Below are 25699 nucleotides of genomic sequence, written 5' to 3'. Positions count from 1 at the left end.
TATATATATATATATATATATATAATCTCTACCATTAGAGACTTATGTCTGTGAAGGGTCAGGTTGGTGCCTATTTTGCAAGCTTCTCGGGAGAAATGGACCCCATGCTCACAGGAAACAAGTCTACCCTAGGCATAAACTCTGAGGGAAATAGCTATTATATGTGAGTCACTGTTCTATTACTAGGAAGAGGCACCATGACCAAGGCAACTCTCGTAAGAGAAAGCATTTAATTGGGAGTTTGCTCATATTTGCAGAGGCCCAGTCCATTAACATCAAGGTGGGGAACATGGTGCTGGAGCAGTAACCAAGAGCCCCATCCTGATCCTTAGTCAGACAGTTAGACGGGCCCTGGTGTAGGTTTTTGAAACCTCAGCTCATCCAGAGAAACACTTCCTCCACCAAGGCCATACCGCCTACTCCTTATAACCGTCTCCAACACTTCTGTTCCCTAATGACTAAGAATTCAAGTATATGAGCCTATGGGGGCCATTCTTATTCAAACCACCACATTCTACTCCCTGGCCCCCAAAGGCTTGTAGCCATATCATAACTAAAAATGCACCAGGCAGTGGTGACTCACTCCTTTAATCCCAGCACTCAGGAAGAGGCAGAGGCAGGAGGATCTCTGTGAGTTTGAGTCCAGCTTGGTCTACAGAGTGAGTTCCAGGAAAGCTGGGGCTACATAGTGAAACCCTGTCTCAAAAAAAAAAATGAACAACAACAAACAAAAGGAAGAAAAAAGATAAAAGAAAGGAAAAAAAACAAAGAAAAATGCATTTAGTCCGACTTCAAAAGTCCCCACATTCTTTCAGACTCAAGACTGCTTAAAAACTCAAAGTCTTGGGGTTGGGGATTTAGCTCAATGGTAGAGCACTTGCCTAGCAAGCATAAGGCCCTGGGTTTGGTCCCCAGCTCCGAAAAAAAGAAAAAAAAGAAAAGAAAAAGAAAAAAAAAAACCGCAAAGTCTCTTCTGAGACTCAAGGCAAACTCTTTTTTTTTTTCCTTCGGAGCTGGGGACCAAACCCAGGGCCTTGTGCTTGCTAGGCAAGTGCTCTACCACTGAGCTAAATCCCCAACCCCCCAAGGCAAACTCTTAAGTGTAACCTATAAAGTCAAAGCAAAGAAGCAGGTCACATACTCCCACATGCAGTGGTGCAAAATAGGCTTGACCATTCCAAAAGAAGCCAAAGGGAGCATAGTGAGAAGATACTGGGCCAAAGCGAAAACAAAAGCCAGCAGGCAGTCGCCCAACTCTGCGGCTCCATGTCTGATGTCAGATCTCTAACTTCCTTTGGCTTTGTTGACTGAAACACACATCTCTGTGTGTGTCTCTGTATGTCTCTCTATGTCTCTGTCTCTCCCTGGCAGGTATCCCATGCTCTTGCATCCCCAACATTTTTGGCTCTCCATTGAAATCCAGGTCACCTCTTCAGAGCAGCCTCTCTGAGCCTCCAAGCAGGGACACCCCTAACACACTCCTGGCCTCAGCAGCTTTCCTCAGAGTCCCCCGCACCACCCTCCCCATGCAGGGGGAGGAATTCTACAATCCCTTTCTTGTATTCTCCACTCCAAAGCCAGAACCATGGCCAACGCTGCCAAGTTCTGCTTGTTGGGGCTGGAACTTGGCCCCCTGTTCAATAGCATTCATATCAACTCTCAGTGTTGATGGTTCCCTTCCTGGTTCAGGTCTTCCTTTCTACAACTTGGAAACCTAACTAGGAGGGGTCTTGCCCCGGGATCACCACTCCCTTTCTTCCATTTAGCATCTGCTTCCCTTTAAACTTTGTATCCCCTGGAGCTCAAGACTTGGCTCCAATATCACTTTCTCTGGTGTCCTTTGCTCCTCATACTGTGCACGTGCATTTCTCTTTGTCCGGCTTGTTTCTTTCCGTTACAGATCTGCATAAGAGCTACCACTAGCAACCACATCCATCACACAGTCCATACTGGGTTGTCTTGAAATCCCCTCTGCCAACGCCATTCATCCAAAACTTTTCAGTTTAGCGGCAGGCAGGTTTCTAGGACAAGGGCAAAAAGCAGCCACAATTCTTTGCCAAAGTATCCAAAGAGTGTTCTCTAAGCCACTTACTAATTATTCTCATCTTCTGAAGCTTATTGAGCTCGGCCCCCACAGTTCAAATCACCCTCAGCACTGTCTCCCATGGTCCTACCAGGATGGCCCATTAAGTCCCACTTAAAGCGTTCAACTGTTTATCTAGTTCAGAGTCTCAAAAATGTTCCATATTCCTCCAACAAACAGCACGGTCAGGACTGTCACGGCAATACCCCAGTCCCTGGTACCAATTTCTGTATTATGAGATGGCTGATGATCAGGTAACTCGTGACTCTCCCTTTTAACTTTGGCTGCCCCAAGAAATTCATAGTCAGATGCCATGTGCTGTCAAAGCTGCATTTTAAAACCCTGTGGGTTGTGTATTCCCTGCCGCCCCTTCTATTCGTGCCACTTTCCTAAAATCTGCAGAAACGTCTTCAGGTGGCCAGAACACACTTTGGTCAACGTCACGAGTTCATATTCCATTTCAGCTTCCTCTTGAGGGTTCTTGGGCAAGTCCCAGTCATTTCCTGCCCTGACATGTGTACGAAGTTCCTTTCTGGTCAAGGTATGGCACCTCAGGCCCATGATCCCAGTCCTCAGGAGGCAGAGGCAAGAGTTAAAGCCAGCCTGAGCTACATGAGACCCAGCCTCGGAAGTAAAATGGAAACAGGATGGGAGGATGGCTCAGTAGGAAGCACTTGCTGAGAGAGCGCGAGGATTTTGCATTCCCAGCAGCCATGTTAAAACCGAGCATGGCAGGCAGCTCATGCCGTAAACCCAGCATGGAGACCAGGGGAGTCAAGAGGACCCCTGGGATGGGCTAGCCAGTCAGTGTAGCTGACAGGGAGCCTCCCATTCAGCAAGAGAGCCTGTATCGAAAATAAAAATAAGACTGGAGTGCTGGCTCAGTAGCTACAAGCATGAAGTGCTCTTGTGGAAGTTTAGTTCCCAGCACCACGTCAGGAGGCCTATAACTCCAGCTCCTGGGGCTCTGACGCCCTTTTCTGTCTCCCTTAATTACTTCCATACACACAATTAAAAACATAAAAAATTTTAAAACAGGTAATTAAGGTGGAATATAAATGAGGAAGATACCTCATGTTGACCTCTGACCTGTACGTGTATGCCCAGGTAAACATGGGCACATACACAGGTACATACACAGAGGCATGTGCTCACTTATATGTGTACACACACACACACACACTAAAGCAAAAGTAAACATCTTTCCTAACCACAGGGGAATGAGATATTAACAGAGGACCATAATAATCCTCTACTCCTGATATTTGCCCCACCCACTTCCATAAAAGACACAAGAGGATTCTACCCCAGCAACAAGGCTAATAGAGACAGTGTGGGAAAGTAAGCAACAAGAAACTTAATAGACCCAGGGACCATCCAGGCGGTCACCTCATGCTGACACCCCGCCCTGTCTCCCTGTGACCACAGACATTGACGAGTGTTCCTTTGACCGGACCTGTGACCACATCTGCATCAACTCCCCCGGCAGCTTCCAGTGCCTGTGTCACCGAGGCTACATACTCTACGGGACAACCCACTGCGGAGGTCTGCAGCCCGTCCGCCAGGGCCACCTCCCCCTCGAGGCACGAGCCTGGCAATGGCCATCCACAGTGCTCCCCACACCCGAATCCTGACCTTGACTCTGGTGGGCCTGGGAGGGACCTTGCAAGGCTGGGATTCTGACAAACAGGCACGAGGTAGACAATCAGGGCTGGGGGGAGGCAGGGCCTTAGACAGCTTGGAAGCATAAGCCCAGAACCTCATTTCCTGGGGTGCCCAGTCCAGAAGTGGGTGGCTGATGCACAGAAAATTCCAAAACTTGCATTCTGGAGACAGGAAGGATGGTGAGACAGTAAGAATCCTATAGGAGGAATGTTTGGGGGCCAGCACTTACAGACGCACAGAGGCAAGGATGTAGCAGGGCATCAGAAGCATCAGGAAACAGGGTAATATCCCCCAGGGAGATACGCGCCCAGGATATACAGAGCGATAGGAGCCTGGAGAAAGCTCTAGGGCTTCTTTACAGTGCTTCACACCGAAGCAGGAAGCCAAGATAGTCATATGTGTGTGACAACGGACTCTGGCTTTCGGAGGAAGGGAGCATGAGATCCAGGCAGCCCACGGGGGAGATGTCTCAGGGCCTGAGACCTTAACCTCTGGGGTAAGGGGTGAGGGTGGGAGGGCAGAGCTGGGGAGAAGATTCAGGAGCCTGGGAGGGAGGAGTTCTTACTTAGAGCCCTGGATTCCATGGCCAACACACCATGTGAACACCACAGTGAACAGGAGCTTGAGCTGAGCCAAAGACATTAGGCCAGATGTGGCTGGTGAAGATGGGCGGGGGTGGGGTGCGGGTCATGGTGAACTCTCTTCTTTCTCTGTGGCCTGAGAACATGAAGCTAGAGAGGGCCAGGTAATACTGGAGTCACTAGATACTGGTGCCACTGTCAAGGGACTCTCAAACACCCTTTCCCTGACTGATGGGATGGGACATTTGTGTGCTGGCAGCCCAGGTGGCCTGGAGCAGGAAGAGCTAGCTGGCCCTTGCTCAAAGGGGGCTTTTGGTCAGAGGAGGAAGAGTCTCAGGTGACTTCTTCCGGGCCTGATACCTATTATCCAGTGGGTAAACTAAGGCTGGCAAGGAGCCGCTGCTTTCCCGGAGGGGATGAGACATCCATGGTTCCAGGACCTCTGCCAGTCTGGACTGGGATCAGGAGCTTCCTGGTCTCTGGTCCTGGGTGTGACCTGGTCCGGTGGTTCCCACCCATTCCTGCCCTCACTCTCCTGCCTGTGTTTCCAGACGTGGATGAGTGCAGCATGAACAACGGCAGCTGTGATCAGGGCTGCGTCAACACCAAGGGCAGCTACGAGTGTGTGTGCCCACCAGGGAGGAGGCTGCACTGGAATCGGAAGGACTGTGTGGGTGAGTGGGGAGGGGCTGCCTGCAGGCCCTGCCCTCTCTGTGGGGGAGGGCATGCCGGAGATCGTGACTGCAAACAATTCAGCAGGACTTGGTCTCAAAACAGAAGAAGAGGGCTGGGATACTTCAGTCGTAGAGAACCTGCCTAGCACACATGGGGTACTAGGTTCAGATTCTGTCTTAGTTAGGGTTTTACTGCTGTGAACAGACACCATGACCAAGACAACTCTTCTAAGGGACAAGATTTAACTGGGTCTGGCTTACAGGTTCAGAGATTCAGTTCATCAAGGTTGGAGCATGGCAGCATCCAGGCAGGCATGGTGCAGGAAGAGCAGAGAGTTAGTTCACATCTTGTTCCAAAGGCAAAGAAGCCGGCTTCAGGGGCAAATAAAGAAGAGCTCGGCTTACCTAGGCCCTGGGGTCCCCAGCTCAAAAAAAAAAAAAAAAAAAGAAAAAAAAAAAAAAAAAAAAAAGAAGACCGGCTTCTAGGGAGCTCGGATGAGGGTCTTAAAGCCCATGCTCACAGTGACACACCCACCCCAACAAGGCCACACCCACTCTAACAGGGCCACACCCTCCTAACAAGGCCACACCCACTCCAACAAGGCCACTCCCATTCTAACAGGGCCACACCCTCTTAACAAGGCCACACCTACTCCAACAAGGCCACACCTCCTAATAGTGCCACTCCCTGGGCCAAGCATATACAAACCATCACAGTCCCTATCAATGGAAAAAAAAAAAAAAAAAAAAAAGCTCTTCTGGGAGCCCTCCAGCGAGGCCTCATTCCCTTGAGAATAAAACACCACCCTTTTTATTCTGTAATTTTGACCTAGGGTCTCATTTGTAACCCTGGCTGGCCTGGAACTCACCATATAAACCAGGTTGGGTTCAAACTCACAGAATCCTCCTGCCTCTGCCTTCTGGGATTATAGGCATGCCCCACCATCCCCAGCCAGGGTCCAGCTGTTAGAATGGCCATCATCCTCCCCGCATTTGCTCCATGTCAACCACCATGCCCCCACCGCACCCCCAAGCCAAGGATACCTGAAGCATCAGGACCCATCCAATCCTCAATGGGGTGCAACCCCTGAATGAGGCACCACTGGTGGGGGTCTGTCTTAGTCACCGTTCTATCGCTGTGAAGAGACACCATGGCCAAGGGAGCTCTTACAAGAGAGAGCATTTAATTGGGGACACGCTTCCAGCTTCAGAGGTATCATCACAGCAGCGTGCAGGAGGTGCTGGAGCAGTAGCCAAGAGCTATCACCTGACCCGCAGGCAGAGAGCTTAGGCCTAGCATGGGCTTTTGAAATCTCAAAGCCCACCCCCAACGACACACTTCTTCCAAAAGGCCACACCTGCACCAATAAGGCCACACCTCCTAACCCTTATAATCCCAATTAAATGCTCTCTCTTGTAAGAGCTCCCTTGGCCATGGTGTCTCTTCACAGCGATAGAACGGTGACTAAGACAGACCCCCACCAGTGGTGCCTCATTCAGGGCCTTTTAAAAAAGACTGAAGTGTGAGCATGCCTCAAGGAGCATGCCCATGGAGCTCTGCAGTAGCTGACCTCTGAGTAGGTTTCCTCCTATGGTCTTTGGCTAAGCTGTCTGTGTGACCTCAGCCATCAGCTCTGAGTCCTGGGTAGTCAGTTTCAGTGCACTGGGACAGTTTCTGAAGAGCCTCAGCTAAGGATATTCCATGGTGACTTTACATTCTGGAAAATTCATTCCTGGTCTTCCAGGGCAGCAAGGATAATAGAGACAGTGGCATTTCTAAGCACTCCATGACAAACTCCTCCAATAAAATGAGTCTATTACTTGCCTGGTGTTTCCGAGTGCCCCAGATGTGAAGGCAGGAAATCTTTTTCCAGCTCCTGAGAGTGCAAGGATCCTTCTCAGCAGGACTCCTTCAGCTCATCTAAAAACAACTCTGACTGTTTCTACCTACCAAGGGCCCCGAGGGTGGCCTAAAGCATATTTCCAGCCTGTCTTTATATCTGTCTGGGGCTAAGCTGGTTCCAGCACAGTAATGAATTGCTGGGACACAGGAAAACCTTCCCTGGCTGTTTTGGTCCCACAGGGTGGGGTGTCAAGAAGGTGTTAGCAGCCATCTATGTGTGGGGGCCCCCTGGGGCAGATAGCATCCTCCTGGCCCTTAGGATCAGACTGCCACCGGGTAGAGTGTCTATGATGGTGCATAGGATTTGGCTGTCTGTGCCAGCTGAAGCCCTGACCTTAGTTCTCAGGTCAAAGCAGCCCGTTGAGGGTGATGATCTGGAAAACTACTTCCAGCGACTTCTGGCTCCTGAATGGTGGACGTCTGGGTTCAGCTGAGCACCATAAAGTGCTTAGTTTTTCTTAGCACTCCCGAGTTGCTCTAAAAGCTCCACTGTGGCTTTCTGTAAACATTTACCCTGTCATCTGTAGCCACAGACAACTGGCTCACCAGCTGAGTAATTCCTGCGTGTTCAGACTAACGGCACCTCTTACGAGTTCATTTTTTTCTTTCCTGTTAACAGCTGTCTTGGGAGGTAACTCACATGCTGTGCACAGAATTCACTCTGCAATTCAGAAATAGAACAGTTGGGTCTTGGTGCATTGAATGGGTGTCGTGAACCACCACATGACTACGTAGATGCTCACCATGGAGAAGCCCAAGCAGGGCATCAGACGCCTTCCTCTACCACTCTAGCAAATTTCCCCAGTACTGGGACTACAATCCCATGCATCACACCCAGCTTCTTTTAAGTGCGTTCTTAGAATCAAACTCACATTGTGGTGGTTTGAATATACTTGGCCCAGGGAGTGGTGCAATTAGGAGGTGTGGCCTTGTTGGGGTAGGTATGGCCTTGTTAGAGGAAGTGTGTCACTGTGGGGTGGGCTCTGAGACCCTCCTCCTAGCTGCTCCAGGTACAGTCCTTTCTTGGCTGCAGTTGGATCAAGACCTAGGACTCTCAACTCCTTCTCCAGCACCATATCTGCCTACAATGCTGCCATGTTTCCTCCCTTGATGATAATGGACTGAACCTCTGAATCTGTAAGCCAGCCCTAATTAGGTGTTGTCCTTTCTAAGAGTTGCCTTGGTCATGGTGTCTCTTCATGGCGATGGAAACCCTAAGACACAGGTCCTCATGCTTGTGGAGCAAAGATTTTACCAGCTAAGCCATCCCTTGGCCCTAGGCAAATGATTTTAATAGAATCCTGTACAGTGAAGTTTTTCCTTGGCCAAGCATAGCACCAAGAAAATAAGGGCTTCTCAAGGAAGAAGTCAGGGGGGGCTGGAGACATAGCTCAGCAGTTAAAAGCGTTGCCTGCCCTTCCAGAGGACCCAAGATAGATTCTTGGCACCTACAGGGTGGTTTGAGAGACTCCAACACCCTCTTTTTACCTTTATGGACACCAGACACACACCTTGGTACACAGGCACACATGGAGCTAAAAAACCACCCATACACATAAAAATTTAAGAAGAAGCAGGTTGGCTGGGGCCAGGAGCTCAGCTCAATGTCAGAGACTTAACTAGCATGTCCTAGGTTCAATTCTGGATCAAAGGTTCAGGATGGTTGTAGGAACTGGTGATGCCCTGGGGAGATCGAGCTGTAAGAAAGTAGGCTCAGAATCCCAAGGAAAGCACTGGCCACTCAGCACCTCACACAGCAAGTGGAGCAGTGACCGCGGGGGTGGAGGTGGGGTTGTGTTTCAGGCAAAGGCATCCTCAGAGACAAGTGTGAGGTAAAATTGTTTCAGGCAGTGTTAGGGTTGGACTAGAGAGAGTCTAAGTGTGACTTGTCCTGCTTGTGGAAGGATATGGCTTGATGGAGCCTTGTAATCTGGTCATTGGAGTGGCTTGGCTTGGGCACTGGCTCAGAATATGTGGCACTCTGCCTGTTCTGGCTCAGACCATCAGATGCCTACTAAGTGCATGCTACCTTCCCTATCTATCTATCTATCTATCTATCTATCTATCTATCTATCTGTCTATCATCTAGCTAGCTAGCTGTGGTATATGTGCATATCTGATGTGTGTGTATGGTACACATGCCAATGTGTCCATGTGAGTGTGGTAGCCAGAAGTCTACACTTGGAGTCTTTCTTGCCCTCCACCTTATTCTTTTGAGGCAGGGACTCTCACTGAACCTGGAATTCACTGAGCTAGGCTAGTTGATGAATGAGGTCCATCTGTCTCCGACACCACCCCCACCGACGCTCACCCCATGTGCTCTCACACATGGCTTTTACATGCTGGTGAATCCGAGCGTAGGGCCTTGAGCTTGCACTGAAAAAGGCACTTTACAGCCTGAGCCATCTCCCCAGCCCCTTTCCTGAGGATGTTTTTAATCTTATTTATTTGTTTATTTATTTATTTACTTTTATGGCATACGCATTGGTGTTTGGCCTGCGTGTGTGAGGAAGTCGGACATTAGCTCTAAGGACAGGTCTGCCTTCAGCAGCTTCTGTCTGAGGATGCACATGGCCCTTCTTCAGACAGCCAAGAGCAGGATAATAGGGGGACAAAATAAGTTGACTGTCAGTAGCCAGTACCTGACACTGCCAAATGGATCTGCAGTGCCTTCCTGCTACTGTCCGGCCCTGTGAGGAGGTTGGAAGACTGGACTGATCCGCGTTCAGGGCCCCCTGCTAGCACCACAAGGTCCTCTGGCTTCACTAAAGCCCTCTGTGTGTCTCTTTTCCTCAGAGATGAGCGGGTGCCTGTCTCGGTCCAAGGCCTCTGCCCAGGCCCAGCTGTCCTGTGGCAAGGTGGGTGGAGTGGAAAACTGCTTCCTGTCCTGCCTGGGCCAGAGTCTCTTCATGCCAGGTAACCCCTGGCCCTCTGGGATGGGATGGGTTAACGTGCTGCTTCCTGGGGTACACACCTGCCTGCCCCTGCTCAGCAGGACAGAGCCCAGTGTGGAGCTCCCAGTCAGGAATGCTCCTAGACAGCTGGCTCCCTGGCTCTCTGTAGACCTGGGCCACATCTACAGGGGTCAGTCTTGACTTTCATTCAGCAACTGCTTGGAGACCTCAGGAATCTGGGCCCCTAGAAGGGAGGTACACCCTGGCTAACACCCACTGACTTCTCCACAGACTCAGAAACCAGCTACATCCTGAGCTGTGGTGTTCCAGGTCTCCAGGGCAAGGCACCACCAAAGCGCAATGGCACTAGCTCTGGTGTGGGGGCCGGCTGCTCAGGTAACCGTGGGCATCTACTCTGAACAACTGAATAGCCCCTTCCGTTTTTATCCAGTGCATGAGTCAAGAGAGGGACGAGGATCGCTCAGGGAAGCATTTCCCTTTCTGGGCCCTGCCCATCATGGCTTAGGATTCTGGAAACATGACAGGGCCAGGACCTTGCAGCCTGGAGGCTGAGGCCCAGCCCACAGTCAGGGAGGCAGAAGAGGGCCTTTCTAACTGAGGTCACAGTAGTATAGTGATTTAGTAACTGCCAAATGTTGAGATCCCACAGTCCTCTGCTACTGCCATTGTTTGAGACAAGGGCTCATATAGCCTAGGCTGGCCTTGAACAAGCTATGTAGCAAAGGATAGCCCTGATCTTAGGCCACAGAGATGCCCTTGAACACTATGTCTAAGAGGTGTTCAGGGTCCCTGCCTCTCAGGACTCTGCTCCCATATAGCTCAGAATGCTGGGAAGTTGTGACATCTAGGATGGGTTCTGAGCATTCAAGGTCATAGGACTCCAGTCTGTGGAGCTGGGCTCTGCTCTGGAGAGGTCCTAAGTGTCCTAGGGTTTGAAGCCCCTCCCTTCCTCACACTTCTCCTCCCTCCTCTTTCCTACAAGGACAAGTCCTGTCTATGAGTTAGGCCCTGAAGGCGGAGGTGAGCAGCATTCCTTCCTCCCCATAGAAGACCTCTGCCTGGCCCCTGGCCTTGAGCTTGACCACACCAGCCATGTGTACACTTGTTTCAGGTCTTAGAGAGAGAATAATGAGTGGGTCAGGGGAAGTTCTTCCACCCAGGAGGGCTGCCGGGGCAGAAGGGCCCACACCAAGCCCCAGCTAGCTCCAGAAGGACCTGTCCTCTGGCAGCCCCCGTCCCCCACTACCTCCTTGCCCACAGGAGAGGCCGCCACCTGGGGGAATTTTGGCTTTCCCCAGATGCCCCCACCACCCCCATCAGACAGAAGGCCCGCTTCAAGATCAGAGATGCCAAGTGCCACCTGCGGCCCCGCAGCCAGGAGCGAGCGAAGGATACCCTGAGGCATCCCCTTTTAGGTAAGTGGGCTGCCTCTCCTGCTCACCTAGAAAGTGAGAAGTGCCCAGGCCTTCCGGGTTGGGTTGCCACGCAGAGGCACCCACCTGTCTGTCCTTCACCAGGATCCTGAAGCTCTCTGAGACATGTCTGGCCCACACTGCAATAGTCATGAGTGGGACACATGGGTACTACAGCACCTAACAGGCCACTGTCACACAGACAGACAGACAGACAGACAGACAGACAGACACACACACACACACACACACACACACACACACACACACACACATACTCATACTCTTTATGGCCTGATGGAGCCCTGATGGAAGAGATTTCAGGTCTCAGTCTGAGAGAAAAGCAGCTAACAGCACGGCGAAAGGCCGAAGAGTGAAGCCTTTATCTCTGGGCTCTGGAGATCCTTCCACAGACTTGCAAAACTCAGCCCTCAGCTGGCTTTACCTGGGGCGTAGGGTCTCCTGGCCAAACCCTCAGCAGGTGCCAAGCAGACACATGGGCTCCTCGCTATTATGAGGTACCTCCATATACGGTGGGATGTCACTCAAGGCTGGACTCAAGACTCACTTCAGCCCTCAGTCCCTGTGGAACCCCATGCAGCTCTGGTCTGGTGTCTGACTTAGGGTTTTATTGCTGTGAAGAGACACCATGACCAAGGCAGCTCTTATAAAGGAAAACGTTTAATTGGGGCTGACTTACAGGTTCAGAAGTTTAGTCCATTATCACCGTGGCAGGAAGCATGGTGGAGTGCAAGCAGGTATGGTGCTAGAGAAGGAGCTGAGAGCTCTACAACTTCATCTGCAGGCAGCAGAAGGGAACTGTGTACCACACTGGGCATAGTTTGTGTATAGGAGACCTCAAAGCCACTTCCACAGTGACACACTTCCTCCAACAAGGTCACAGCTATTCCAACAAGGCCACACCTCCTAATAGTGTCACTCCCTATGTATGGGCTCATGGGGGAGGGCACACTTATTCAGACCACCACAGTGTCTATCTGTCCCATGGCCCGGAAGGACCTTGCCCATGGCAGTTAGCATGTGGGACTAGGAAGGACCCTGCTTCTGACCCAGATCACCTTTGCCACAGTGTACTCTTCTCTGTTCAGACAACTGCCACGTGACTTTCGTGACCCTCAAGTGTGACTCCTCCAAGAAGAGGCGTCGAGGCCGCAAGTCCCCCTCCAAGGAGGTGTCCCACATCACGGCAGAGTTTGAGGTGGAGATGAAGGTGGATGAGGCCTCAGGTGAGTGGTCTTCTTGGAGACAGTGAATCTAGTAGATGTGAGGCTCAGTGAGCCATAGGGAAGTCAGGGCTTTGGGGAAGCGCTGCACACTGCGGGTCAAGCTCTGTAGCCCTGAGTGCAGAAGGCAGTGCAAGGTAAACACTTGGAGCACAGCTAAGGGGCAGAGACAGCAAAGTACCCCAACTCTATGTGCCTGCTAGGGCAGGAAGGTCAGGGGCAGTAGCCAAACCAGGCCCTCTTCCCAGCCAGCAAGAGGAACTTGTGATATGGAGCCCTCATACAGGCAAGCCTTAGCTCGAGGTGAGTGGTTGGTAATTTATTATTGTCATTGTTGTTGTAGGTGGTGGTGGTGGTGGTGGTGGTGGTGGTGGTGGTGGTGGTGGTAGTAGTAGTAGTAGTTGTAGTAGTAGTAGTAGTCATCCTTTTGAGACAGGTTCTATTATGTAGCCCTAGCTGTACTGGAACTCTCTATATAGACCAGGCTAGACTCAAACTCACAGAGATCCTCCTGCTAAGCCTCCAGAGTGCTGGGATGAGAGGTGTGTGTCACCATGCCTAGCTTGGGTTGTTTGCTCTTAAGACAGGGTCTTATGTAGCTCAGGCAATCCTCAAAGCCGATATGCAGCTGAGAATAATCTTCAACTCCTAATCCTCCTGCCTCCACTTCTTGAATGCTGGGGTGCACACCTACCCTACCTGGCTCTAGTGGTAGGCAGTGACAGATCTGATTGCTTTTGGCAGCTGTGCCGTGGCAGGATGTGCCTGGTCTGGGCCATGGGCATTGTGGCCATGGCTGCTGCCCTAGAAGCACTCTCATCTATGGGGAGGCAGATATGGGCAGGCCAGCGATGCTGGGTGAGACTAGGTGGCAGGGCTTGGAGAATACATAGGGAAGGAAAGGTGTTGGAAGCCTTCTAAACTAGAGACTGAAATCTAGAAGTGGCAAGGAATGGGGTTCAGGGAGAGGAACAGAGCAGGTAAAGGCAGAGGGATCAGAGAGAACAGGACGCTGTCACCCAGGGATCAGCAAGGAAGAAGAGCAGAGACGAGCAGAAAGCAGAGAGAGACAGAGGGACTAAGCCCCTCGAGGATCTGCCTCCGTTGCCTATTTCCTCTAGCTAAGCCCCACCACTGTAGGTTTCAGAACCTCTCCAAACAGCACTGCTTAGCTAGGGACCATGCCTTCAAACCTTTATGGCAAAGAGGAGGTCAGGAGTGCCGGTGCACATCGGGGGAACAAGCCTGTGAAGGCCAACAACCAATATGTCACTTTTTTTTTTTTTTTTGAGACACATCTCACTAGTTAGCCCTGGCTGGCCTGGAACTTGCTATGTAGAACAGGCTGGCCTCAAAACTCACAGAGATCCTTTTTCCTTAGTGCCATGATTAAAGGCGAGTAGCCACGCCTGGCCCTTATTTTTAGAGATGGGATCTCTCCCTGAACATTGAACTCTTTTGACTCTAGAGATTGGCTGGCCACGAGCTCTGAAGATTCCCATGTCTACCTACTCCAGTGCTGGGGTTCCACATCCACCTGGTTTTTTATGTGGGTACTTAGGATCTGGGGGATCAGAACTCAGCTCTTCATGACTGCATGACAAACCTTTAACCAACTAAGCCATCTGTCCAGCCCTGGGGGACACTATATCTACTCATATCAGAGCCGGACGCTACCCTGGAGACAGTGGCAGAAATCAAGAATGGGCACTTGGCTCAAACTCAGATCTACTCTGTGACCTCTTAGACCCTCAACTTTTTATTTCTGTCTGACACCTCTAGTGCCCCCCATCATACCCCAACCAGGGTCTACTATGGATGTACTGACATGGTTTAGGCAGAAGCTTAGCACAGGGCCTTGCCAGGGGAGTCCCCAGCAGAGAAGACAGCCATTAGCTACTCTCTCTCACGGGTCCCTTCACCCCTGCAGGCTCCTGCGAAGCAGACTGCATGCGGAAGCGTGCCGAGCAGAGCCTGCAGGCTGCCATCAAGGCTCTGCGGAAGTCCATCGGCCGGCACCAGTTCTACGTCCAGGTCTCCGGCACTGAGTACGAGGTGGCCCAGCGGCCAGCCAAGGCACCGGAGGGGACCGGGACATGTGGCATAGGCCAAATACTACAGGATGGCAAGTGTGGTGAGTCCCTACTCGTGGGCCGGCACTGGTAGCCCAGTGAACAGCAGTGACCTCAGGGAAGTCAGATGCACGGCACATGTCGGGAACAGAGGGACAGGCCTGCGGAGGAAGAGAGCATTTGTTCTTGCCACCGTCGGTTAGAGCACAGTCCCTCTCTTCTGAGAAGAGGGGACTGACACAGGGCAGTGCAGCGAAGTCACAGGAGTGAGGCACGAGTCCCCTGGGGACCAGCCTGGGCTCTAGTCTGCAGTGTGGTTCAAAAGGAGGTGGTGGGAGCTGAGCCCTCAGACTGAGGAACTGGGAGGGTGAGGCAGGTCTGAGGTGTGCAGTGCTTCCTAACCTCCCCCATCCCCTCCCCCACCCCAGAGTACCATCCAAGAAATCTGTTGTTGTAAAACTACAAAAAATAAAAGGCTGTCTTTAATCCCCCACTAGGTCTACACCGCAGTGCCCCATGATATCTGGTAGATACCTTTCCAGAAGCACACATCCCAATTCCGAGGCGGACCAACGCCTCTAGCAGCCGCACACTCTCTTACACTTAAATCGCTACATGAAAGAACACACAACACAATAACCTCTGATCCAAATGATAAGATATAATTGCCCACCTAAACATATGAAGCCCTATACACATCCATTACTTAAGAACATTCATAACAACCTGTACAGGTACAGAGTGGAATCCTCCATTGTTGTCCCCACCACGGCTACTCTCTCATCTCCTCCTCTCTTCCGTTCCTGTCTCCTCCTCTTCCTTCAAACTTTTCTCCCACCCATCCTTCCTTCTCATCCAATGACAGGCCTCCTTCTATCCTGTACCTGCCCTCACCTCTATTTTACAAATTAAATGGGGAGAAGGTTCTGGTGAAGTCACCTGAGCCCTGAGTAAGTGACTAGGCAGCTGTCCTTGGGTCAGTGGAATTAGCATCAAAATACAGATAACTTCAGGGCAAACCACAAGAGACCAGGACCAGCAGGCTATAGGAGAGAGGCCAGAGGCAGTAACTATAGGCAGACCCAGGCAGTATCACTTGGGATTGCCCTGTTAGAGAGAGCAGATTCACTGGCAGCATAAGGCTTGGGTGGTAGAGTCCTAGTCCTCGTGAGGATGAGGGGCAGTGAGCAGGCCAGTGCACACACGGGCGAGATGATATGGCCACAGATGCAGCTCTGAGTCCCTCGTGCCCGAGGTGAGTGAGCCTCGGTGTGTCAGAGCCTCTGTGTTAGCGAGCCTGTCTCCTTGAGGCTGTGTGCAGGGAGGTGACCATGGAAGAAAGGCTGACTGCAGCCTGGAAGCAGGTACCTCACCATCAGGAGAGTGTCTAGGGAAAGACTTCAGGGGTACTCCGAGGGTGTGTTCAGGAAGTCGAGGGAGAGGGGTGGAGGGACATGCAGACGCTTACCCTGCTCCTTGGAAAGTGTTGGACAGGCCTGAAGAGCCGAGGTCAGGAACTCCGTACAAAGGGCACGTGCATGTGCACGAGTTTCATGTGGGACAGTGAGGGGCTTGGTGATGTCATTCTCTTACCTTTAACAACTTATCTGGGAGTCATTTCCAGTTTTCAGAAACCTAGTCAAAAAAAACAAAAAAATTGAGTATATTCCAGCTATGGACACCGTGTCATATCTGCTCTCTGTGTACACACATGTGTGTACTTCCCCCCCCCCGTCCATTTCTGTGTCTTTGTGTCATGTGTCTATCTCTGTGTTTCTGTCTGCCTGTCTGTCTGTGTGTGTGTCTGTCTGTCTGATTCCGTGTGTCTGAGGTGAATATGCAGTCCATACCCACGTGTCCACTTGGGAACCTCAGGGATCTTCCTCTGCCTCCTTCACACATCTGTACCCGCCTCCCGCAGTGACAAACATGGCTCCCCTTCCCTCACGGCTTCTTATGAGCATCTTCTGTGGCTCTCAGCAGCCCATGGCCCTGGCTCTGTGGAGCCCTTCATCTCTGTGTTACTCCATAGTAGTCTGTCTGCCTCAGCTCCTCTCACCCACGCCTTCTACTGGTCCCCAGGCTGTGTTCTTAGGTGCCAGCTTCTCCAAACAGGCAGGAAAGGAAAAAGAGGTTTGGGGTGGGAAGTCCCGGTAGAGATATACAGGGGACAGGGATATTGGATAAAACCAAAAAGTCAGGCTGAGAGCAGGGTGTAGGTCAGAGGCACAGATGGAGCCTAGAGCACAGCTGTGGGGAAGGGCTGTGCAGAACACTCTAGAAAGAGCATCAGGATGTAGCCCATAAGATCCTCATAGATGCCTGCCACCTGGGTGCTCTCCACTCTTCTGGATAGATGCTTAGAGCCTGGGAAACTAGGGCTGTGTCCTGTCTGCACACGGGGATGGCCCCTGACCCACGTCTCTCTGCTCTGCCTCTGCAGTACCATGTGCTCCTGGCACCTACTTCAGTAGTGAGCCAGGCCAATGCTTGCCGTGTGTGTCGGGAACCTACCAGGACATGGAAGGCCAGCTCAGCTGCACGCCGTGCCCCAGCAGCGAAGGGCTGGGTCTGGCTGGTGCCCGCAACGTATCCGAATGTGGAGGCGAGTGTGATCCACCTGGAGGGAGAGGGTTGGGTGGGGACACATTCCAGACAGGGCCCATCAGCCCCTTACAAGGCTCCCTGAGCTTGTGACCTTGGCTGAAGCTCTACCCCTTCCAAAGACACACAGTTTCCACAGAGTCACCATGCACAAGACCTTACAGCACGTACATACAATCATTGACAGACCAAGGTGTGGCTCGTAACAGAAAAGACGAAGGCTTAAACGACACTCCACGTTCTGTGAGATGCTTTGCCCCAGCCAGATCGGCTTCAGCCAGAGCTCTCTCTACATAAAGAAGTAGCATGTTGTTTGCCCTGTCGGTGGTTGAGAGGCCAGTTGTCAGTTTACCAGGGGCACTCAGCCCCTTCTGCAACATGGATCAGAGTTCTCCACCGGACTCTCCCGCTGGGCCATACTGGGCCACTCTAGAGAACAAACATCAAGGGCTCAACTCTGGAAAGGGGTAGTGTCCAGAAGGGTAGGCGAGGAGCAGAGACCTCCAAGGCACAAGAGAGCCCACCCAGAGGCCCTGTGGTTGCCAGCTACTCCCTCATCTTCTGGCTCCCAGGAATGTGATGCCTAGGGAAGTGGTGGCCATGAAAGCACAGGGTAGGGGTTGGGGATTTAGCTCAGTGGTAGAGCGCTTGCCTAGCGAGCGCAAGGCCCTGGGTTCGGTCCCCAGCTCTGAAGGAAAAAGAAAGCACAGGGTAGCCATGGGATAAGAAAGTCTCCACTTGGATGGAAGCTAAGGATCTCAGAGACTGGGCCAAGAGGACATTAGACCCACTCCATATTGGAACATCTGCACCCACATTTCTGTGGAAGTGCTGAGCTCAGGGTGGCTTTTTTGTGATCCCTCGTTGTCTCTGCCAGGCCTCAAAGACCCTCCCCTCCCGCCTCCCCTATTCTGACCTGTCCAGCTGACAGATCAGACAGCATCAGCCTAGGGCTCTGGGCTATTCCTTCTGTAAGCACCTGAGACCTGCCCCTGGGAAGCTGGGGTGTGAACACCCCCTCCTCTGCACCCCAGACCTTGCTCCTTACTTAGCCTCAGCCAATGCTGCTGCTGAGAGATGGGAGGGCAGGCTGGCAAAGCCATACAGTAAGCAACCATCAGCCTCAAGACCCAGGGCCTACAATCTCCAAGTTGCCCAGGGTACCTTTTCCAGGGAGGGTGGGGCCAAGCCCTCATGTCTGAGTAGCTGCAGCACATCTCCCAACCTGAACCGAGACTTCTGACTTCCAGGCCAGTGTTCTCCAGGCTTCTTCTCAGCAGATGGGTTCAAGCCTTGTCAGGCCTGCCCTGTGGGCACATACCAGCCTGAGCCTGGGCGTACCAGCTGCTTCCCCTGTGGAGGTGGGCTGCTCACCAAGCAGACGGGTACTGCCTCTTTCCAGGAGTGTGAGGCCAAAGGTAAGGGGCCAGCTACCCAGGGACACGTTCCCTCACACCACTTTCTGCTTTGCAAGGCCAACTCCAAAGTCAGAGACTCCAGCAGTGGACATGGGTTACCAGGACCATGTCACGCAGAAAGGGACAGCAGCTAGACTCAAACCTGCGGAACACCAGGAGTGTCAAAGGGGGGATACCAGCACCTCAAGGGAGTAGGTGGGCTGCTGGAAGGAGGAGAAGAAGAGAGGATGATAGGAGGCAAGGAGAGGACATATAGGCAGGCAGTGGCAGAGAAGTCCCACCAAAACAGACATACCAGTCCAAGCCACCCCCCCAGGCTTCCTCTCTCCAGTGCACCAGACCCTCCCCTCCTCACTCACTCTCTGACCCTTCCCTCCCGATCCCCTGTCCTGTTCGCCCCCTGTGACCCTGTGTGCTGCCAGTCAAGGCCAGGAGGCTGGACTGTCATAGGCAGAGCCTGCCATAGGCAGAGGGTCCCCTGACACACAGGCTGCTCTGTGTCACTTCCCACTCAGTTCCAGGAACAGAGCTCTGAAGCCCTATCTTTGCTCCACTACCCATTCACTTGGTACAGATGTCAGCTGTAGCTCTTCCTTTCCCTTCCTGCCCTGAACCCCTCCTGTCAGACTGTCACCCCCTACTGCACCCCTCAAGTAAGTTTGACCCTTAAATGGTCATTATATGAGCCCCATATACCCTTGATGTGAACAGTCCCTCCCACCATGACGCATACAGCTTGGGCTCACTTACCCATGATGGTGAGACAAATCAGTGAGGTCTTTTGGTGAGTAGGGTCTTGAGAGCACAGGGGCTCCCCTATCCTCGCCCATGAGCACCCCACCCCCATGTCCCCTCTGCAGTACACTGCTCTCCCGGCCACCACTACAATACCACCACCCACCGGTGCATCCGATGTCCTGTGGGCACCTATCAACCCGAGTTTGGCCAGAACCATTGCATCTCCTGTCCGGGCAACACCAGCACCGATTTTGATGGTTCCACCAATGTCACACACTGCAAAAGTAAGTGTCCCTCCAACCAGGAGGGAAGCTGGGAATGCGGGGCAATGGGGGAGGGAGCAAGTGAGACCTGACCCCACATTCTGAGTAGAGACCACTGGCCCCTGGCAAGGTGGGGCAGCCAATGCTCTGCCCACTGTACAATAAATGAGATTACATTACAGTTCATAATTCCCCATGCATGCTTGACGAGACCTGAGCCTCAACCCAGACCAGACCCTGCTCTGGTTTCTGGGTACCCAGAGAAAGAAAGCAGGCTCTGTGCCTGCAGGGGGCAGGCTATGAGGCAGCTTCCAAGTGCCTGCCTTCAGCTATAGAAGGCGCGCACTACCTAAACCATCACCTGGCACCACATAAATGCCAGGAAGCAAGGGAAAACATGGAACTGAGCGGGGACCAGTGTGGAAGGGCTGGAGGAGGACCTGAAAGGCCTTGTGGGATATCAGCTTGGCCTTTCCTACCAGCTCCCAGCTCTTGGCACAGCAGTCCTGGGGTATAAGAGGATACTAAATTAGGGCTTTTACTCGACTTCTGAGAGTTTCTTCTGCTACTGTTTATTTTTTCTTTTGGGAGTCTCTCTATGCAGGATCTTTCTATGTAGCCCTGGCTGGCCGAGAACTAGCTATGTAAACTAGGCTGCCCTTGAACTCACAAGAATCCCCCTGTCTCTGCCTCCAGAGAGCTGAGACTAAAGGTGTATGCCAGCATTCTGGGCTGTTTCTCAGAGTTTCTAGTTTTCACACTTCCACCCAAAAGTTCACAGCTCCTTCCTGACTGCTGGTCATATCTAGAGCCACCTAGAAGCCTTAAAAGGTTGGTGGTTTGGTCAATCCTTTGTCCAGGGCTGTCCCCAACCCTGCCATGTTACATCTGTCAAACAAAGAAGAGGCACCCTCAGCCATGTCATATTAAAGATTAATTAAATATTACATTTAACTGAAAAAAATGTTTTAATGAGTAAAGTTGGAGAAGCCAGATGTGAGAGAAGATTCTAGAATACTGGAGAGGCAGAACTGTTCCTCAGAAACTTACTTCTTTTAGATAGAGTCTCGGTGTGTAGACCAGGCTGACCTAGAACTCACAGAGAGCCGCCTGACTCTGCCTCCTGAGTGCTTGGTTTAAAGGTGTGCCCCCCCCATACCTAGGTCTCAGAAACTTGGAAGTAAAAACTCACAGGAAATTTACCAATATTTACTACTACTTACATTCAGTTCCCTTTGAAGAGCTAAAACTGTAAGCTTAAAACTAGGAACCAGGGGTTGGGGATTTAGCTCAGTGGTAGAGCGCTTGCCTAGCAAGCGTAAGGCCCTGGGTTCAGTCCCTAGCTCCGAAAAAAAGAAAAAAGAAAAAAAAAGTTAAAAAAAAAAAAAAAAAAAACAAAAACTAGGAACCAGCCAGGCATTGGTGGCACATACCTTTAACTAAAGTCTTAGCTCAAGACCAGCTTGGTCTACAAAGAGAGCTCTAGGACAGCCAAGGGTACACAGAGAGTCCAAAAAACTGAAAACAACAAAGAAACTAGGCACCATCTGGCTCATAAAACATGAAGAAAATAAAGAAGGAAGCTGGGCAAGCAACCGGGTGTCAGGGAACCCGGTGGTGTCAGCTGAGGACCTGCCCTCTGGTTGCACAATAGCAGTCCAGGCAGGGCCTGCTGTGAGTTATCAGGAGACCTCAGTAGCTGGCACAGGAGTACTTGCCAGCCCTGCCCCGCACCTCTAATGCCTTTGAGGGCTAGAACACCCATGCAGCCAGCCTGACAAAGTCCCTTGGCCATGGTACTCACAGACCAGCACTGCGGCGGCGAGCTTGGTGACTACACAGGCTATATCGAGTCCCCCAACTACCCTGGAGACTACCCAGCCAATGCGGAGTGTGTGTGGCACATCGCGCCTCCCCCCAAGCGCAGGATCCTCATTGTGGTCCCTGAGATCTTCCTGCCCATCGAGGATGAGTGTGGCGATGTTCTGGTCATGAGGAAGAGCGGTATGTTCTGGGTTTTGGGCTGGGACAGTAAGAGCAAACAGCTCATGTGCTCAGAAAGCAGGTGGCGCCAAGGTCCCTGGGAGGTAGGAGCCAGGTATAAGATCTGAGCCGTACGGAACTCTAGGGAAAGGTCGTAAAGGCCTAGGGCTACCGAGTTGGGAATCTGGACCTAGTCAATTGTGGTCTCAACCTGTCAGCCAGTCTCTTCCATTTGTCCAGCCAGCTACAGTGTTCCCTCCATACCTTATGCCACCATACCTCAAATGAGACCCTGGAAGCTCCCTCCCACTCAATAGGCTTCTGACTTCCCTCAGAGGCTTGGAAGAACCAAGGGCCATCCAGACACACATAGAAATACCTGGGCTAGCCCTTTTTGAAGCCCTAGCTATACACCCTGTCAGGTGTGGGAAGGATGTGGAAGGATAAACAGAGTCAGCCCTCAGCAGGGGTGGAGAACAGTGTAGGCCATGACAGTGACAAAGCCCAGGAAGGAACTGAACACCTGCAGGGGACCTGGCCCTATCCTCAGAGACTTTACTGTCATTGGGTGGTGGTCACCCATAGGAGTGAATTGTGAACCAGAATATTAAGGGAGAAGGGTAGGGACCCAAAGAGGCACAAAACTGCCTGCCTAGTTGGTCTGAAGCTAGACTATCTGTGGGCAGGAAGGTGGAGGGAAAAGGGGGACTCAGCCAAAGTCTTTGTGGAGCTCTGTGTCCTCGTACATAGACTACTTGTTGGTTGGCTGTCAGGTCAGAAAGCCACCGTATACAAAAGGAGGGTTAGAGCAGGAAGGTCCCCGCCCAGCTGGTCAGAGCCCAGCCTGCGACCCGGTTCTCCATCCACTCTCATCATGGCCCTCAGACCACCCACAGGCAACACTCCTGTGAGGGTCAGTAGCTCCGAGTTACCCTTGTCACTCAGCCCCAGGTGAGAAGACTTTTTAAGCCTGAGTTTCTGGTGGCCTTGGTCCATGCTGGCTCAACTCCTACATCTGCCTGAGCTGGTCTCCTGTCCCTGTCATGGAGGAGCCATGAGCCTGGGGGAGACAGAGAGACCGTAACGGGGAGTTCAACAGAGTAACAGGGACAAGGCTGGGGGCAAGAAGCAGCAGGGAGGCTTCATGGGCAGGAAGTAGAAACATGGCCTGAGAAGGTTGAGGCAACAGGTCAAGGGCAGGGCCAGGGAGGACCAAAGGAGCTGGGTGCTCTGGTGCAGGAGGCTGATGAGGTGGGGGAGGTGAGTGGCCTAAGGCAGTGAGCTGCGGGCCTGGGTTGCAAAGGCCTGCATCCCTACAGCCTCGCCCACGTCAGTCACCACCTATGAGACGTGCCAGACCTACGAGCGGCCTATCGCCTTCACCTCCCGCTCCCGCAAACTCTGGATCCAGTTCAAATCCAACGAGGCCAACAGTGGCAAAGGGTTTCAAGTGCCCTACGTCACCTATGACGGTAAGACACCACCATCTCGTCACAGCCCACTCTGTCCAGCCAAGGCCTGGCTTGGAAACTCAGAAATGAGTTGCACATCCCTGCCTCTGACAAACCAGAGACAGGACTGAGGGCTAGGCAATGTGGAAACCCAAGGGGTATAAGGGTATAGGCAAGAAGAGGGGGACTGTGGGTACTCTCTGTGGGCTTCACAGAAGGTCCCACCCCACCAGGGCTTGCAAGGTTAAATAGGGGCAGCAAAGCCACCAGGAGGACAAAGCAGGTGGAGGGGACCCCAGAGCAAAGGCCAAGAGACACAGCTCCATCCAGCCACCACCAGCTGTCCAAGGCGGGTCCAGGGAGCTGGGGAGGGCAGAGGAGGGAGGTGTAAGGTCTCAAGCCCCCTCCACCTTCCCTCTCCCTGCTGGCCGGCTCCCAGAGGACTACCAGCAGCTAATAGAAGACATCGTGCGCGATGGGCGCTTGTATGCCTCGGAGAACCATCAGGAGATTTTGAAAGTGAGTTGTTTGGAAGGGAATCCCTGTGGTTCTGGGAGAAGGGTCAGGGCCATCCCTGCCCTTGCCCTGACTCCTGACCTCTGGAGAAGGGACAGGGAGGGGGGAGGTGTTAGACCAAGGGCCCTTACAAAGGACTGGACCTAGACTGTCTGTCCTCCCTCCAGTCCATGACAAGCCAACTAGGAGATGGGGACCCCGACCTAGTGAAGTACTTGGGCTGAAGTCCTCAGTCTCCCTCTCCCGTCTGTGAAATGGCTCAATGGACGGTGTCTTAAAGTCAGTGGAGTCTACCTACTGCCATTGGGCTTAGATTCCTTCCTCCTCATCCTACCCACTGCCCTAAGAAGCAGGACACTGTGTCTGTCCTAGAGGGCAAGCTGTGACTGTCACGCAGAGGCATTATCCCAAGCAAGGCTCAGAGGATCTAGCTGTCACTGAATGAAACCCGTGCTGGTGATCCGCCTTGATATGGTGGCCCCAGCTCGTCCTCTGGATGGTAGGAGCACTCTCCACCTAAGGCAAACAAATAGGGGCCACACGCCTCTGGCGCACCCTTGTTCAGCAGTTGCCTTCTATTCCACCAGACGGCGCTGAGGTGCGGTGATGGTTTGACAGGCCCAAGGCTGGCCGGCTGCCCTCAAGTTCCTGGTTCCTCCTGGAGCTGCCATTTAGTTTTAGGTAGGAGCCAGGTCCCCTGCCAGTGCTCTGTCCCACAGTGTCCCCGTGTCTTGCAGGACAAGAAGCTGATCAAGGCCCTCTTTGATGTGTTGGCACACCCACAAAACTACTTCAAATACACAGCCCAGGAGTCAAAGGAGATGTTCCCCCGGTCCTTTATCAAACTTCTGCGTTCCAAAGTGTCTCGGTTCCTGCGGCCCTACAAATAACCAGCCAGCTGTCCTGCGTGGGGACAGTGGGAACCAAGTGGGAGGGGAATGTGCCTTCCCTCCACAGCACGAGATGAAAGGAGGCTCATGGGCCTTCAGGCTGCCTTGAGAAACCCATACCTGCCTCTGGCAAAGCCATCCAGCCTGGACCACCCCCATGGAAGGCCTAGACCCAGCACAGACCCCTTGGTGGGGCTGCCACTCCTGGGTGGAAGCAGTGCTTCGGAAAGCCTTCACCTACCCTCTGCCTCCCAGGACACCTAGAGTACTCCCTCCTGAACCACCGCAGTGGGATCTGCCTGGGCCGGGACATACTGTCCCCACCATGTGGGGAGCAGGACGACTGTGCCCTTGGCCCGGTCTGTTTGTTGGGAGAGAGGAGTGTGTCCAGCTCCCTGCAGGCTCTGGAAAGCACGGGCCATTGTCACCCACACAGGGCCAGGCCAGGGCAGGAGGGGTGTGTGGTGGTGCCATCTGGGGAGTTGATAAGCCTGTGCCAGTGCCTGTGGAACCAACACACCCTGCCAGCTCTTCTGGGCACAGCCGGGTCATGGAGCTCAAGGGACTCTGTAAGAGATGGAACAGGTCCTCCAGGAGAGGAGTTCACATGCTTGTGCTTCGCCTTAATAGACCATCTAAAGAAGTTCTATATATATATATATAAATATATAAATATTAAATATATTCACTTCTCTATGTGGGTGGGTATTTCAGAAGGGTTCTCCTCAGCAACTGTAACACTAACCACTGTTGCCAGCCTCCCCCTGGTGATTAAACTGCGCCTCCCAGCGCTTGCCACCTCTGGCCCCCCCACCCCCCCCCCCCTCCTCCCACCCCCCACCCCCCGCCGGCCTGGGGAGAGCACAGAGATATGCTTGGACATGCCGTTGAATGTGACTTGTTGAAGACTGGACTAGGTGTTGTGTTGAAGCATTGACGGGGGGGGGGGCTTCACAAGCAACATCACCACTGTCAACAGAACACAGTGGAAAGCACCCCCCACCCACTCTGGGTCCTAGCGCTCACTGACTCTGCACTGTGCCTGCAGGTCACCAGAAACAAGGCCTTCCTCAGGGATGTGCAGGCTGTCTTCAGACAGCCCCCACTCTTTACTGCAACAGGAGGAGAAAGCAAGTTCCGGGAGAGGAGGCCTCCAAGGCAGAGGCTATTAGGAGCCTCCCTGACACCTCCCAGTCTCTTAAAGAGAGGAACCCTTGTGTGGCCAGGCTACACGGCATCCCACTGGCTGGGGAGTCATCCCATCACACAGAGGCCTTGCCTGTGCCT

The 25699-nt window shown here is 52.6% G+C and overlaps 1 protein-coding gene across 1 annotated transcript in view; it reads left to right on the top strand.

The window, feature by feature from the left end:
* Scube1 (signal peptide, CUB domain and EGF like domain containing 1) overlaps window positions 1–25108 on the top strand; it is a 117522-nt gene extending 92414 nt beyond the window's left edge. Inside the window, 14 exon segments of the mRNA XM_032918762.1 lie at window positions 3512–3628; window positions 4881–5003; window positions 9703–9822; window positions 10092–10196; window positions 11120–11236; window positions 12343–12480; window positions 14408–14611; window positions 16993–17154; window positions 18404–18571; window positions 19432–19593; window positions 21379–21576; window positions 22875–23027; window positions 23446–23525; window positions 24260–25108. Of these exon segments, the coding sequence (XP_032774653.1) occupies window positions 3512–3628; window positions 4881–5003; window positions 9703–9822; window positions 10092–10196; window positions 11120–11236; window positions 12343–12480; window positions 14408–14611; window positions 16993–17154; window positions 18404–18571; window positions 19432–19593; window positions 21379–21576; window positions 22875–23027; window positions 23446–23525; window positions 24260–24412 (2000 nt within the window). The 3' untranslated portion in view covers window positions 24413–25108.
* Window positions 25109–25699: the final 591 nt, after the last annotated feature.

Source organism: Rattus rattus, chromosome 1 (genome assembly GCF_011064425.1).
Source record: "Rattus rattus isolate New Zealand chromosome 1, Rrattus_CSIRO_v1, whole genome shotgun sequence".
NCBI classification, from domain to species: Eukaryota; Metazoa; Chordata; class Mammalia; order Rodentia; family Muridae; genus Rattus; species Rattus rattus.
The sequence above is the reverse complement of the archived record's forward strand: the minus strand, read 5'-3'. Positions and strand labels throughout refer to the sequence as shown.